Here is an 18124-nt window from a genome sequence, read left to right as displayed (position 1 = left end):
CAGGGCTGCTAATAATACTCACTGTAAATTGTTAGAACTTGTGTAATTACTCTAACAAAAAGATTGTTTAATTTAAAAGTATAGCTTGTCTGCGTATGAAAAAGTTTACCTGGTGTGTGGTTTTGTTCAGAAAGTCCCTATGTGCCTTAACTTTCTTGGCTTCCCCATGGTAATAGCTCTGAGACAGCTCATAAAATGCATTCTCCAGCCTGAAGAAGAATACAAAGCAAACGAGTTTAAAGCATCTCATACAACAAATCACATAACATGATACTTGTAAGATATGTTGTATCACTGGGTGACACAGAATCATCTGATATGCAGTGATTCACAATACTGCACTGTTGTGACATCCATGACTTTAATGTGACTCCATGATCTGCTATTATGACATTGCAACTGAAATGGCATTTTCACTTTTTTTAAACAAGATAAATTTCAAAGTTTTGCAACAAAACCATGTAAAAAAACAAATTACAGACCTTTGCTACAATGAACATGAAGTTTTAAAAAACAATTTATAGTGAATCAAGTATTATGCTCAATAATTGTTCCAGCACATCAAATATTAACAGCCAAATACTGTATATACTCACTCCAACCATGCCAACAACACAGACCCTCACCTGCCAGCAGATCAGGGGCTATGTTCCTTGTTCTACTGATTACTCATAACTAACTGAATAGACCCAACAGAATGCTATGGTCTCCCAGTACAATGTACATGTATTTGAATCAGACCACCAGTCATTATCACATGTATTGACTTAAATATTCTGAGTGAAATTGTAAGATATTCTTAAATTCTTTGTGATTTGCTCACTTAGTGCTCTTATTAAGGCACAAAATATTAATCTTTATCAATGAGAAGCTTGCTGCATGACCTGAGCAATAAGCTCAAGCATCTTGCTGACTTGGTGACTTGCCTAATAGTCAAAGCATAGAGCAACAACATGAATCAGTTGTTATTATTTTTTTTTTTTACAATGCATTGTTGAAGAGAAAATGGGTATGGGTGCAGGATGGAGAAAACACTGGATATGATAATATAATTATCTGACCTTTAATCTGTTCTTCAAAGTGACTGTTAAGAGCATACAATGCATGTATTGATATGTCACTGACACACTTTTATCCCCTAGGTTAATAGTCATCAATATAAATGTCATATCATAAATCACTTGGTGAAGGAAATAAAAAATTATAATAATTTCAGGAAACAGTGATGGGAGAACCTACTTTGAAAATAGGTGTCTCTACACTTACCAGCTTAAATTTCTTCACCAAGTTTCTTTTTTCTGATTCCTCATTTATTTCTACCCATATACTTAAAAATCTTTCTTAGGTTTTATCATCCTTTCTAAATAAGAAAGTCTTATTAAGTATACAGTAAATCTTTAAATAAGAAACTTAACAGGCATCAGAGCCAATCTTCAAAAAAATTCAGAGTTGAAAACAAGAAAGGTTACTCCTGCCCAGGTCACAAGCTGAAAACTACAATCTCAGGATCTGATTGGAAAATGCCTAAAAACTACAATCTCAGGATCTGGTTGGGAAATGCCTAAAAACTACAATCTCAGGATCTGGTTGGGAAATGCCTAAAAACTACAATCTCAGGATCTGGTTGGGAAATGCCTACAAACTACAATCTTAGGATCTGGTTGGGAAATGCCTAAAAACTACAATCTTAGGATCTGGTTGGGAAATGCCTAAAAACTACAATCTCAGGATCTGGTTGGGAAATGCCTAAAAACTACAATCTCAGGATCTGGTTGGGAAAGTTTATTATATTCAGAAAATTGGGTTATTGGGGTGGGGGAGTAAGAGAACACTCTTTGGCATAGACCAAAAAAAAACAAGCACAGACAAATTCCTATCGATACATATTGAATAATCTAAAACATCTGACAATCTTAATACACAGGTCTTTACAGGTTGGATAATCATAATTTCATTAATTTAATTACATTCCCTGAATAGATTATTGTATTTTTATGTGAGACATGTAAAACAAAACACTCTACATGAGTTATCAATTTAGAGACCATCTCATAAATAAAAGGTCAATGCCATTTTTGTCAATAAAATGTTTTTCACATTCCAACAATTAATTAGTGCACATCTGAGGAAATCTAAGTTCTGATGTTTTAACACCAGTTCATAATGGTGCAAAGCTCCATGCTTTCTGTCATGGCTTCTTAATGTTCATTTTACTGACTGGGTCTGCTTCAAAAGAAGATGAAAGACATCAGTAAATTTGTGTGGACATTCAAGCAGCCATAGGACCACTGAATAAATTAATGTATGTACTCACTTATAAGATGAGTTCCACTGCAAACTTCACAGACCCAGATCTGCCATAACATAATGCGCTGGCAGATTTGGGTCTGTGCAGTTTGTTACTAGCAATCAGTAGAACAAACAAAATTGACCCTGATCTGCAGGCAGATTATATTATGGCAGATCAGGATCATAGCTGTTTGCAGTCTGATTTGACTTATAAGCGAGTATGTGTGGTATACTGATGAAAGATAAATGGAGGATATAGATGGGAAGGAAAGATGAGAGATAAAAGCATACTGTATTGAGTTTATTTACTTCTATAGGACACCATAAAGTTTACCTTAGAGATTAGATAGGAGTCCTAAACTGAAAAATAACAGTAACCTATACAATATGATCATAATACCAATAATGGCACAACTAGGGTAGAGCTAATATAAAATATGCCTGTGGCCAGAAAGCAATCTGTTTCATTCCCACTTCTGCCAATTAAAGAGCTATAATAAGTAACACATACCTTATCGTGTAGCCAACCAGATGGTCAGTGTGTGGGAGGACGTACAGGTGCTTTGCTGAAAGGTCACATAAGCTGCACAGAGAAGCAGCTCTCTCGACTGCAACTACATCCTCACCAGGAGGTAGAGGTGCATTCTTCTGTATCAACACAACAGAAACTTTGGTACCTCTTCCTTGTAGAGTATTCCTGCATGAATAAGATGATGACACCAATTACATGTTTCTGTTTTATTGTTTATACAATTTATCAAATACCAGCAAACTCATGACATGTCACACAAGAAACAGCAGTTTTTATCTATCAACCCCCTGGCATAGTCATGAATTCTCAGAAATGCATCCATGAATATCATGACAAATAAAAAATGGAGAGGGAGGGAGGAAAGAAATCAAATGAATATTTTCATTGGTGAAGATTTTCGAGTTAATAAATACCTTTAGCAAGGTATAATCATGAAATTAACATGTTTTACTGACTTCTGGATGGAAAACAATAAAATATGTATGGAATGTAATTGTGAATTACAATTAGGAGCACACTTTGCAACACTGACCAGGAAATGAATTTCAAAGAAACAACAAGAGTACTATAAATGACCTATACACATGTCCTACTATAAATGACCTATATACCTGTCCCACTATAAATGACCTATACACTCGTCCTATATTTAATAACCCTCTATGTAGAAGACCTAAAATTTTGTGCAAAAACCATTTTTCTTCTTACTGTCAGTTACCTTTGACCTACCGACCCCAAACTGACAGGTTTCTTCGGGGGCCCCAAGTGGCCAAGTGGTCCAAAGCGCTCACTGTTATGGATCACTGCCATCTCACCTCTGTCTGCGTGGGTTCGAGTCTCAGGTTCGGCCTATGTGGGTATGTGAGAAAGCTTGCCAGTAGCTTCTCGTGGGTCAGTGGTTCTTTCCGGTGTTTTCCCGGGTTTTTCCTCCACCATTAATACTGGCCGCCATGTATAGCCTATCTTGTGCTGAAAAATGGTGTTCAACCCCACAACAACAACAACAACAGCAACAACAACAGGTTTCTTCCTTATGCTAAGTGCAAGCTATTCACAAAGTGTGGGCCAGGTTACTGACATGGAACTGATGTTATTGTGGAGAAATCATTTGGCCTTTTTCAGTCAGTGACCTGCCCTTTGATTTTTAACCCCCCCCAAATCAACAGCCTTCTTCCTTATTCCTAGTGCAAGCTATACACAATTCAAAGAAAGGCAATTATTACTTTTATTATTTCACATTTTAATAAAGGCTCCTAGAATGCATACAGGTGCTTGCTTCATACAGGTGTTTGCATCATACAGGTCTTTGCTTCTACATATTCTACTAACTAAAAAGCTACACCAGACCAATTGAAATCCTTGCATGTGCTTCACATTTACTGAAAAACCTAATGCACCCTTTATCCAGTATCAACCTCTGTTGTATGCTGTGTGGCTTTGTTATATGTCAGCTTGCCAAGTTATGTGATATAAAAAGCACTGGTCACTAGATGGGCTACACTAATGAAGTATCATGTAACCTATGGATTCCTGCTAGTGCCAAGGAAAAAGGCACATATTATTTCAAGCTCTTATGGAAAAAATGGCACAGGTACAAAAAGATCCTTAATCTGCATTAATAAAAGCTATGATAAAATAAAAGCAAACTTTTCCTGTAATATGGTTTAACATTTTTTAATCTCATCATCATCTCATATAAAAAAATATTTTAAAAATTCAATCATTTTTTTCTGAACCATTTCAACAATCACTGTGGTTCTTATTCAATATATCTTGTTTTGTCTACAGTCTATGGTCAAGGTAAGTGTAGGTTCTTATTCAATATGACTTGTTTTGTCCACAGTCTATGGTCAAGATAAGTGTAGATCTTATTCAATATGACTTGTTTTGTCTACAGTCTATGGTCAAGATAAGTGTAGATCTTATTCAATATGACTTGTTTTGTCTACAGTCTATGGTCAAGATAAGTGTAGATCTTATTCAATTTGACTTGTTATGTCCTCAGTCTATGGTCAAGATAAGTGTAGATCTTATTCAGTATGACTTGTTTTGTCTACAGTCTATGGTCAAGATAAGTGTAGATCTTATTCAATATGACTTGTTTTGTCTACAGTCTATGGTCAAGATAAGTGTAGATCTTATTCAATTTGACTTGTTATGTCCTCAGTCTATGGTCAAGATAAGTGTAGATCTTATTCAGTAGTACTGGTTTGAATATGGTCTACAGCATATCCTCAAAATAAGTGAATATTCTTATTTAATAATACTTGTTTGTCTTTAGTCCAAAGTCTATTGTCGAGATAAGTGTATGTTCTTGTTCAATATTACTGGTTTACAAACTGCATAGAATCAGGTCTTCCACTGTATAATGTACCAGCAGATCTGGGTCTATGCAGTTTGTTAGGAGTAATCAGTAAAACAAAAAAACAGACCATCATCTTCTGGCACATTATGCACCAGCAGATCAAAGTCTATGTTGTTTTCAGTTGGACTTGACTTACCGTATTTACCACATATGTTGGGACACAATAAAATAATTATTTTTTTTCCTGTCCCTGAACTTATGGTGAAATATTTTTTTCACTTTGGTCATATGTCCCAAGACTTAAGAAACGAAATAAATTTGTATTCCATCAGTGCTTGCCCCCCCCCACATGTTGCAATAAAATAGATAAATAAAACGCTTAATTGATAATAAAAAGAAAGAAACTAACCTTGTGTTGTTATCATTTATTCCTTTTTTCAACATGAGCATTAAAGAATAAAATATTTCCACGAAATCCGTATAAGTGGCGTAGGCTTCTATACTGCAGTGTGTATCAATTATGTCCGATACCACACACCATGTTGTTCATTGACATGAACATTGAGAAACAATTGTGTGTGGTTGTGCTCAAAGGTTTGAACATGTTATCCGACTGAAAACTGGAGCCAACAAAATCGCAAACAAGAGGGAAATAGTCAACCGATATCTTGAAGACGCCATACACGCATGACATGGTGTTGGGTGGAAAATAATCAAGACTGAATTATATCCAGGTCTACAGTATGACAGTATGTCGCAAATAAAAATCATCATTTGGAAACACGTTCACTTGAGTGTAATTGACAATCTTTTCACCAGCTCGAGTTACAAAATTATCCTTACTATTTACCCGCAGACGTCAATGATCCTTTGTATTAATTGTAACCACAGATGCCAAGCATATATAAGCCCTGGTGGTGAATAAACACGACTGGCAGCAAGCAGTTAACTCCTTTGAACCTACTGACAGGACATCAAAGACAAAAGATTATTTTTATTACAAAGCAAGCTGATCTCAGAAGTCGACTTTGGTTACTTTTCTGGTAAAGGATATCAGTACAAAGGTTATTTTATTGAAAAGCAAGCAGACATCAGAAGCTGACTATGGATTCTGTGAAGTGAATCGATTTTTTTTTTTTGAATATACAAAGACAGCCGAGATATGGAAGTAAACTTGGGTTCATTTTCAACTGTATTCACGGGAATTTTGAAAATAAATTGAAACAATGGAACAAATTTTAAAGTGACACAATATAGTGCTTTGTGGACAGATGTCTATGACCCAGCTATATTTGGAGAAAATAAAATCATGTGATGAATTCGTGAAGGCCAGAAGAGAAGCAAACGATTTCGCAAACCAGAAGGAAATAATCAACCGATGTTTTGAAGACAACTGCCATTCATGCATGATACGGTGTTAGGTGCAAAATAGCCAAGATTAATTTATATCCGGGTCTTCTGGATGACAGTATCTCGCAAATAAAAATCATTATTTGAAAACACATTCACTTGGGTGCAAGTGACAATCTTTTCGCCGGCGCAGGTTACAAAAGTATCATTACTATTTACCTGCAGACATCAGTGCACCTTTATACTAATTATTACTACAGATGCCAAGCACAGAAAAGCCTTGGTGGTAAATAAATACAACTTGCAGCCAGCAGTAAACTTCTTCTTTGAACTTACCGACAGGACATCAAAGGTTATTTTTATTACAAAGCAAGCTGACGTCAAAAGCTGACTTTGGACTCGGAAGCCAAATTGTTTTTCAAAGGATATCAATATAAAAGGTTTTTTTATTGCACAGCAAGCTGAGTTCAGAAGCCGACTATGGATTCTTTTAAGTGTGCCTATTTTTTATTTTTTAGCTTTGAATATACAAAGAAGGCTGAGATATGGAAACTAACTTTGGTTCCTTTTCACCACTATTCACAAAAATTCTGAAACTAAAGTGAAACAATGGAACAGTTTTTAAAGTTACACAATATAGTGCTTCGTGCACGAACATCAATGACCCAGCATCATCCAGAAGGTTTGGAGAAAATAAAATTACATGATGAATTCATGAAGGCCAGAAGAGAAACAGATCATTTCGCTGACAATATGATCATTAACATGGCTGAAACTCTAGTGTACTTTGCATTCCTGGATGGACTGATGATAAGATGGGCGTCAAAAGTGTGAGAATTAGAAAGACTAGTGCAGATTTGAAAAAATCTGACCTATGTCGTTGCAGTTTCTGCTTCAGGTGGTGTGGTGCCTGTAACAATTTTTCACAGTATGAGAAAGCTAAAATAAAATATTCATGTACCAAAAGAATAGATCGTACGTGTGCAGGAGAAGGGTTGTGTTGATGAGATGCTGCTGCAGTGGATTAAAGAGTTTTATCTCAAGTACACAGTTTTACATTTTTTAAAATAAAATTTCAGCTGGAGTACAATTTCCGACATGTAATTTTCAAATGATTTAAAAGGTGTCCCACAACTTACGACTTGAAAAAAACGATTTGTCCCAGAACATACAGTGCACAAAAAAATTACTTTTAAAATTAATTTATGGTGTCCCAACATATACGGTAAATACGGTACAAGCAAGTATATATCTGTATTTGTTTGCCTATGGTCTACCATCACAAGAGCCGGGGAAAAAGTGAATTTCACACTGGATTTATAATTAATAAAGTTCTATTCAGGTTGATATTGATAACAGGCTTGAGATTTTTCTGCATAAGGAACTGATGACACTGAGCATTCAGAAAGAAATCAGTGTCTCCATACTCAGTACAAACACTTTTGGAAGTATTAGCTGTTGTACTCTATGAAAAACATACATTTTCAACAACAAGAGCTAGCCATTGTTTTAAATGATATTATGATCGGCTACTTGTATGTAAGAATCCAATCAAATGAATGATTTGAAATAAATGTACACAGATTCATAATTTTGTAGACACCTTTAAAATGTCAAAGAAAACGTTCACAGAAGTGTATCCATGATCTTGAAAAATAGATGATTCCTCTGAAAATTTGTTACCTCCTACAATGATGATTATACAATATGAAAGAATACAATCAATCTTCACATATTGCATAAAGGTAAGTATGCTTGATACATAAAGCTTTGATTAAACCTGCATATCTGGATAAAAAATACACATAAAAAAACATCAATATACACATGCTACTTGGCACTCTGTTAAAGCCACTCTGATGATACAAAAAAACAATTAACATATTAAGACAGGTCACATAATAAGAGAAGACAGTAAATTAATTGTTTCAACTATCACATTATATCAATTAATAAAATATATTAAAATTTTCCCAATACTGTAGAAGAAAGAATAAGCTCTCTAACATATACCTGACTATCTCAACCCTTGTGGCACATTCCATCTGTTTTTCTTTCCACAAAGGCTCATCCCAATCAAGGTCGAAGAAAATTACCACTACAGCTGGCACCAGGTTCAAGTGCTTGCGCATCCAGTTGGTCTTCAGGATCCCCTTGGGGATGTACCACTCATATGACTGACGCTGAGTAAGTAAAAATGAACAATGAACATGGGTTTTCTGAAGCACTATGTCCCACCAGGGATACTGCAGTATGTAAACTTTCCATGCAGGACTTTAACCAACTTTAAAACATGCAGCAGAAACTAGTCAAACTTGACTTAAACAGTGGGAATTGGGAAAGGTTAATTGTGAAGATTTTGTTTTAGTTGGTTCTAAAATCAATTTTAGCACACTATACAAGCTGCATCATGCAAAAGAAATGGGAACCAACTGCCTTCCCCAAGGACATACAGCAAACCTGGGCTGGTATTGAACCCTCAACCCTTGGATTACATGTCTGACACTCTACCAACTGAACTATTTGGCTCCCTAACAGGTAACTACTTAATGTAAAGTCAATTTCTTCAAGAATTTACACAAGGGATACAAGTTGCTTTTTTCTGCATCTGTCCTGGCATAAATAATATCACCATAACAAGGATATTTACAGTTCACAACATGCTTTTTATGGAATTCTTCAGAGTCTAATCGAATCAGAAATTTAATGTGCCCTTTGCACATCTATACAGAGTAAAATCCATCAAAAAAACTTAAGGTACCCTTTGCAGGTTTATTCTAAGATGTGTAACTGCAGTATTTGTACTGATTTCTCAAATGTTTTACTGACATATCAATCAAATGTACCAAAACTGCAAGTCATATTTTGAAGCACTATAATTATTTTTTTGTTAAATACTCACTCCACTCTTATCTTCATACCCATTTTAAGATCACCTGTCTTTTAAGCAACAAGTTTTGCAAAGTCCTAGACAGATGGAGACAAAAAACAACAAGTATTACTTGTGTAAATTCTTTTAAATTTCCATAATCTCAACTGAAACAAGTATCTACACAGAAAAATGTATAATCATAACTTTACCAATGTATATGGCAACAACATGTCACAATCAACATAATAAGATAACTACGAAAGTAAAAATGCATTAAAAAATACTCCACTTCTTGTGCATGAAACAACTTTTTTAATCAGTTATTAAGTTAATGACTCTGTAGTGAGTGATTAATGGCATGAAATGACATGTGTCTGAGTCACTAATGGCACTGGAGTGATTAATAGCATGGGAGGACATGTGTCCGAGTGATTAATGACCTGGGAGGACATGAGTCTGAGTGATTAATGACATGGGAGGACATGTGTCGGAGTCTCTAATGGCATCAGAGGACATGTTTTAATGATTAATGGCAGGACATGTGTCTGAGTCACTAACAGGCATTGAAAAACAGGACTTAATATGAGAATGCGGACAGACAGCCAACAAAGTATCTGCTGATTCATCACACGTAATCATATATATAAATTTAGACTACATCAGCATAATTCGGTTTTTAAAATAACATTTAACATCAGCATGATTTAAAATAACAATACAATATAAGTTTTAATAACCATTTTACTGACATAACATAAAACAAAGGAGTCATTACAACAAGCATGATTTGCAAGACATACAAACACAGCATTTTAACAATCAGTGATTCTGGGACAATTTCAATTTAAAAAAAGTAATACAATTATTGTGAAAAATTGAAAATTAAATGTGGAAGCACCAAATTATGACAAAAAAGCATACTGTGATGCAGCTTACACCTAACTTAAAAAAGGAAGCAGCTAACAGCAGGGCACACTTGATAGTATAATACAATGACAGATAAACAAAAAACATTAACACAAACATTAGGTGTAGTTATCACGGTGGAGGGAGTTTATTATTTACAGATATTATATTTACAGTCTTTACCATTCCAGAATAAAAATAAAGATCTAAATGAATTAAAATTTGATTGCTCTCTTAAGTGACTTAGTAGCTCATTCCATAGAATGGCAGCTGCATATCAAAAATATTTCTTGCCAGATGTAAAGGTTTTAATTCTTGGGACATGTGAAATATTTGAATATAAAAAATTATATTTATTGTGTTTAAAACATACAAAATCATACAAATATTTGGGAATGCACTTATTCAATATTGTGAGAGTCTCTTGAGCCATAACTCTGAAGTCTGTACACCTCTGGGGTTGGCATTTTTGCCAGAAGTAAGAGTTTATCTTAGCTGCTTGTGTAGTCATCATGTACAAACCTTAGAGCAATCTTTTGAATTTTTTTTCAAACTTAGTAGTGTTCATGTCATTGCAGAAATAGTATGCTAAGGGTCAGAAATTGGAGAAGAAAAATGGATGTAATATTCTCAGTTTGTTGAGCAAATAAAATTTCTTTTATAATCTTGTGTCACAAATTATTATAGGTCATAAAAAATTATTTTTGGAAATAATTAGGGGTGTCCCTAGACTTATAGTGTCCGAAGACTTACCAACATTACCAGGATGGTACAGAACAAAACTTACAGTGTTCAAAGACTTGCCATCATCTACTGGTACAATACAACAGCAAGCTTCTAGTGTCCGAAGACTTACCATCATTACGGTATGGTGCAATAGAACAGCAAGCTTCTAGTGTCCGAAGACTTACCATCATTTAAGGTATGGTGCAATACAACAGCAAGCTTCTAGTGTCCGAAGATTTACAATCATTACGGTATGGTACAATACAACAGCAAGCTTCTAGTGTCCGAAGACTTACCATCATTACGGTATGGTACAATACAACAGCAAGCTTCTAGTGTCCGAAGACTTACCATCATTACGGTATGGTACAATACAACAGCAAGCTTCTAGTGTCCGAAGACTTACCATCATTACGGTATGGTACAATACAACAGCAAGCTTCTAGTGTCCGAAGACTTACCATCATTACGGTATGGTACAATACAACAGCAAGCTTCTAGTGTCCGAAGACTTACCATCATTACGGTATGGTACAATACAACAGCAAGCTTCTAGTGTCCGAAGACTTACCATCATTACGGTATGGTACAATACAACAGCAAGCTTCTAGTGTCCGAAGACTTACCATCATTACGGTATGGTACAATACAACAGCAAGCTTCTAGTGTCCGAAGACTTACCATCACTACGGTATGGTACAATACAACAGCAAGCTTCTAGTGTCCGAAGACTTACCATCATTACGGTATGGTACAATACAACAGCAAGCTTCTAGTGTCCGAAGACTTACCATCATTACGGTATGGTACAATACAACAGCAAGCTTCTAGTGTCCGAAGACTTACCATCATTATGGTATGGTACAATACAACAGCAAGCTTCTAGTGTCTGAAGACTTACCATCATTACGGTATGGTACAACATAAATTTAAAGTGTCTGTTAATGAGCAATATCTGAAGAAAAAGCTTCATCACAGTAAGTAAGGGCGAACAGGTAGTCGTTACAAATAAAAGTAGCACACCATTATTTTTGTCCAAGGTAAACACTGAATCATTTTACTGTTTTTGAAACCAAAAGCAATATCATTCATTCATTTATTCATCGCTTATCCTCTATCCAAACCTTGTTTGTCCGGCACTTAGGAAATTCATGGTCTCCCTGTACCACAATAAACTGTAGAGGCACCCTGTCAGGCCGTCTATTGTTGCAGAAAGCATCCCAAATGGACTTGTGAATAGCATTGTAAGTAATGTCCAGTCCACTCAAAGCAATGAGGCCAGTTGGACGACACAACAGCTCAGCTGGGAGCTCACTTCCCCAGGACATCTTACCTGATCAAATACGGAAAAGATACATGAGAGGCATACCTGTATGATAATGCAAACATTTATAAAGATGCACAAATTCTGGTGAATTACAGAGGTCACTCACTATAGTGAATTCTGATTGTACCACCTCATATACTGTGATATAGGTGTAGGTCACATAAAAATGTGGTTCCTCAATTAATATGTGTATAGATCCCATAAAATGTGTGATTTGGATTTTTAACGAAGCTTTAACAATTTTTCAGTCATATCACTACGATGTCTGCAGTGTGTAAGTTTATAGTGATGTCTAGCATTGGGCATCATGCTACAGACATGTGGGATCATGTCCTACCCAGTCATATAATCCTGATCCTGACACCAGGCCAACTAGTCCTAACACTAACATCTTAATGCTGAGTGCCAAGTGAGGCAACTGCTAGTACCATTTTAAAAGTCCTTGGTATGACTCTGCCATGTTTTGAATGCACAACTCCCACATCCAAAGCAGATGTACTAACAACTTAGGGAGGGACAGAGAGAGCAGCATTAGTTATGTGTGTATGTACGACATAAGGACAATTTGATAAATCTACAAGTATTATTGAAAATTTTCTATGTTTAAGTATGTCAATGAGTATTATAAGAAATTTTCTTTATTTAAGTACATCGATTAAATGTAAATTAAAATGTTGCAAAGTTATCTCATTTTCTCGATGAAACTATCTATCTATCCAACTTAGAAGTTCATGATATAAAATGAATTAAACTGAAAAAAGGTAAAGTTGTATATCAATATACTCTACAATGATTGGTTAATCTTACAGCCTGTTTGAACTGAATAAGTTAGTTAACGTGTAGTATTTACCATTGTGCAAAATGCATCTAACAACACTGAAATCATAAGATGGAAACACTGAAATCATAAGATGGAAACACTGGAATCATAAGATGAAAACAATGCATTGTGTGACAGCAGATCAGGGTCTATGTTGTTGGCAGATAAGTGCCTATAATACACAGGTCAATACAGTATTCAATTTGTGATGGTAGTTTATTTCATACTAATATTTATAATAATTTTTTAAAAAGTGTCACCTGAAATGACCTGATTTTAAAGTAGTTGAGAGTTATTTACAGACCACATCAATTTCAGTGGGACTTATACAGCTGGTGGTAAATATTCTAATACTGGCATTTTTCTGCAATGTATAAAAATTAACTATTCATTGAACAATAAACACAACTTATTTAAACAGGGTCAAATATACAATCTATTCACAAACTAATAATTCACAAAAGCTAAGCTTGGTATGACCACACCCCATTTCTCATGGTCTACAAGAAAAACAGTTATGACAGATCACAATTATGTTGTACTAAAAGGAAAGTTCCAGTTGCATCACATTTGCTATGACAGGTTTTTGGTCTTTTCAGCTACTGGGACAACCCCTGCAATGGGAAATTTTCTCAGTAAACTAGATACCATTTTGGTAGTGGAATCCATGGAAAATCTTTGTCTATCCTAATTAATTTGCAGAATGGACTTATCCTAATTATGGGGATGATCTCTTGTAGTAATCATATTAAAAAATTAATAAAATTAACTGAATGAACAATGTGTTTACAAACTGGAATTATGCTTTTGATAAAAATACAAAAAATGATACCATAAGCTCATCTTGCATATACCATAAACGAGGGTTGCCATTCAGATTTTTTTGACAAGACTGTCACTGTACTTGGCTTGTTTCATAGTTTTGACAATACTGGATAAATTCAGAATATGTTTTCTATTTAGGCCTAGTTATCTTGTTTGATTATTATTGGAGAAGGCACATATTTTATCTTTCTTCCTATAATTTTTCCTGTTATACCACAATGACAGCATGAAACAGGTGTATGAACTTTGTTATATCATACCTATCTTCAGTATTCAACTAAGGGAACCTGGTGACAGAGTGGTCTAAGGCACTCACCTGTACAGATCACTCACAACACACCAATGTCTGCATGGATTAGTCTCAACTTATACAACCCCGATATTTGAGAAAGCTTGCCAGTAGATTCCCTTGGGTCAGTGGTTTTTCCCAGGTTTTCCTACACCAAAGCAATATACTGCTCTCCATGTATTACCTATTGTGTATTGGAAAATGGTGTTAAACCTCACCAAACCAATCAATGTTCAACTATGATGCATATTTACACAAAAATATTTGCTAACCAAGCATACTATAAAGTGTTATGACAGTGTTGTGCTTGTGGTCTCACTACACACCCCAAGACTCTCCAAGAACATCCCAAGACTCTCCAAGACACCCCAAGACTCTCCAAGACACACCAAGACTTTAGATAATCACACCATAACTCTAATAAATGCTTCATGGAGCAACAAAAAAAAAAAGAAAAGAAAAACACCAAATACACAAACATGGACATCATTAATAATATCAATGTGAGAATTGACTGATGACCCCATTTCAGATAACCTATGGAAAATCACTCTTAAGCATCAAATCTTTTTAATTTTAAATTTTTTTGAACAAATTCCTCATTATATGGCAATTCACTGTACTCACTTCATTTATTGTCTTATTAACTGTTTATATACAAATTTTCATTTCAAACTTGCATATTGCAAATTTTGAAAGAAAAGCTCAGAATACATGACCAATGATTGTTACAAACTCCACAGCAGTAATTTCGCTTGATTTTACTTAGACGACAAGGAAAATTGCTGTGTGGACTACTTGATATACAAGATACAATTTATCTAAACAGTTTGAATATATAGATCTTTTAATGCTTGGTACTTTCACACAGACAACTAAGTGACTTTTTATCAACAGTAACTCAAAAACCATGACGCAGTTTGATTCAAATACATTCAGATTCAAATTTGCAATATAAAATTTGTTTAATGTCACATCTGTTATACGCAATTACGTATAATAAGTGCACAACACATATTCTTTCCATTAATCAAGCATTAATATAAGATAAATACTCATTTGCATGCTCTAATATTCAGGTGTTAAAGACCAAAATTACCGGGGCCCCGAGTGGCCGAGTGGTCTAAAGCGCTCTCCGTTACGAATCACTGCCATCTCACCTCTGTCTGCATGGGTTCGAGTCTCGGATTCGGCCAATGTGGGTATGTGAGAAAGCTTGCCAGTAGCTTCTCGTGGGTCGGTGGTTCTTTCCGGGGTTTTCCCGGGTTCTTCCTCCGCCATTAATACTGGCCGCCATGTATGGCCTATCTTGTGCTGAAAAGTGGCGTTAAACCCAACAACAACAACAACAACCAAAATTACCTTTTTGCTTATATTTTGATTAGTAGACTTCTAGGTTGCAAAAGGCTTTAAAAGAGTTGTCCGAAACAGTACAAATGAACATCGGATCTTAACTGACCCTGTTCTTCTGCACAAAGACACTTTTTACAGAACTTACAACAGCTTTCTAGAGTGTATTGCAAAGACACTTTTTACAGAACTTACAACAGCTTTCTAGAGCGTATTGCAAAGACACTTTTTACAGAACTTACAACAGCTTTCTAGAACGTATTGCAAAGACTCTTTTTACAGAACTTACAACAGCTTTCTAGAGCGTATTGCAAAGACACTTCTTATAGAACTTACAACAGCTTTCTAGAGCGTATTGCAAAGACACTTTTTACAGAACTTACAACAGCTTTCTAGAGCGTATTGCAAAGACACTTCTTATAGAACTTACAACAGCTTTCTAGAGCGTATTGCAAATACACTTCTTACAGAACTTACAACAGCTTTCTAGAGTGTATTGCAAAGACACTTCTTACAGAACTTACAACAGCTTTCTAGAGCATATTGCAAGGACACTTCTTACAGAATTTACAACAGCTTTCTAGAGCATATTGCTCCAGCTATTGATAGACATTCTGCGAAAGTAAGAGTGTCTGAAATGATGGGATTTGGAACTGATGATGAGTAAGGCATAAGCAAGGTCATAGAGCACATTATTCCCTCAACTACACGCTATCTTTGCACTAAACATCTTAAGAATAATGTCAAGCACTCTCTTCGAAAAACAAATTGGGGTGGTCATAATAAAGGTCCAGATATCTGATACTGGTAACATGGCAGATGCAAATAGTACAAGAGATATTGAAGCCAATCAGACCATATGGAAACAATGAATGACACCTGATATTTGCACCATACTTTACAATCAACTTGAAAGTCAGTCTACAGAAATATGTTTTCAAACCTACCCACAGAAATAATGAACATAGGGTTTGGACTAATAACAATGCCTAGTCCAACAACAACATTCTAAATCTCTCTGTTGATTAAAAACCAAAAAGACACCCAAGACCTAATACATAAACTTTACAGCATGACACAACTTTATTTCATGGATTATAGTGTTCTTCATGACATTGTAAATCATCAATTAACTCAAAAAAAGAACATATTTACCACATAGATCACGGTACTTGGCAATGAAAATCCACAAAACAAAAGGCAGTTTTTTGCAAACTTCCACAAGAACATTAAACATATGCAAAAATCAAAATAAAGTGTGACCCTCCTATAACACAATGGCTGGGGTCCACAGAACCCAACCAAGTTATGTACCAAAGAGTGTTATAACCAACCAAGTCAGTTAGATGAAGAAAATGATGTATATATTAAAAAATGGCAGGGGGAAGGGTAGAATAAAAGCAGACACAAAACTATAAGATTCTGATTAAATGAAGACAAACCTAGTCTGAATTACAGTTGTATATTGCCAACTTACATCTGTGTGGTACAATCCATAATGCACTGTAAAAGTATATGAAAAATCCATGAACTGAAGTATAGATCACGTTATGAAATTCTTAGTCACATACCATCAGGAAACACAAATAGAACATGGATGTAAAAATGGTAGTCTTCTATATCCATTGTCAACAAACATGGCACTAAACAATTCACTATGAGAGTCAAAGTTGCCAGTAGTATGTGGCATTAGTTTCTTACAAGACATACTTAAATTGGTCTATATTTTGGTCAGCCAGAGACAGTTATCATCATGCCAAAGCCTACCCAGAGGATGAGGTTATTCACAGGGAAAAGAAAACATGTGAACATGCCCCATCTTCAATTAACCTGATAGCCATATATCTACAATTGCAAAAGATTGGATATTTAATTTGCATTTTATGCTGCCATTGGCAGCAATCATAAGCATAAACCTTTTTCCTGCAAACAGGAATCTTTCACAGCACAATAAATATATTCCAGTCACATTGGAAAATCTAACAATCCACCAGATTCCATTGTGTTTATTTAGATTTGGTATTGACTTCCTTTGATGAAAGTTGCTTTGTTTTTACTGAAGATTGTAGTTGGCTTGCTTTGATGAAGGGTACATGTGTCATCGAAGTCACCACTAAAGGCCAACTTTGGAGGACCAAATGAAATCCCATTTGTTTTGCAGTGATAACATCAAATATTTGTAAAACACTGACTGAGACTGAAATTTTCTTTCAATTGCTTAGTATTTATATAGAATGGTTGGTGCTTCAAAGATAATCAGTTTTCTTTAAAATTTCGGCAAGACTATTTTTTTCTGTGTACTTCTTAAAAAAAAAAATTATTCATAGTTTGGTTGATTGTAGGCATTCCAGTTCCTGTCTTCTGAGCTTGGTCGGTTGCAACTGGTCTGGTACAATGACTATTTGAGTGTATAATCACACCATACAGTACTCAGGCCAGATGTCAGCATAGCAGAATATGATATAATAATACACTGGTAAGATGGTTTGTCAATATGAACAAAGGATTTGTTTATGCAATAGATAGATTCCTG

At 35.3% G+C, this 18124-nt stretch overlaps 1 protein-coding gene across 1 annotated transcript in view; it reads right to left on the bottom strand.

Annotated features, from left to right (window-relative positions):
• The window catches only part of LOC149777149 (trafficking protein particle complex subunit 11-like), a 151074-nt gene that overhangs the window by 129558 nt on the left and 3392 nt on the right, over window positions 1-18124 (bottom strand). Inside the window, exons 2-5 of the mRNA XM_089941840.1 lie at window positions 12105-12313; window positions 8490-8659; window positions 2801-2986; window positions 110-209 (exon numbers count right to left, since the gene is read on the bottom strand). Coding sequence (XP_089797966.1) covers window positions 110-209; window positions 2801-2986; window positions 8490-8659; window positions 12105-12308 — 660 coding nt within the window. The 5' untranslated portion in view covers window positions 12309-12313. The remainder of the gene's footprint in view (window positions 1-109; window positions 210-2800; window positions 2987-8489; window positions 8660-12104; window positions 12314-18124) is intronic.

The sequence above is a fragment of the Sinohyriopsis cumingii genome, chromosome 18 (genome assembly GCF_028554795.1).
Source record: "Sinohyriopsis cumingii isolate HCF-2022 chromosome 18, ASM2855479v2, whole genome shotgun sequence".
NCBI lineage: Eukaryota > Metazoa > Mollusca > Bivalvia > Unionida > Unionidae > Sinohyriopsis > Sinohyriopsis cumingii.
The sequence above is the reverse complement of the archived record's forward strand: the minus strand, read 5'-3'. Positions and strand labels throughout refer to the sequence as shown.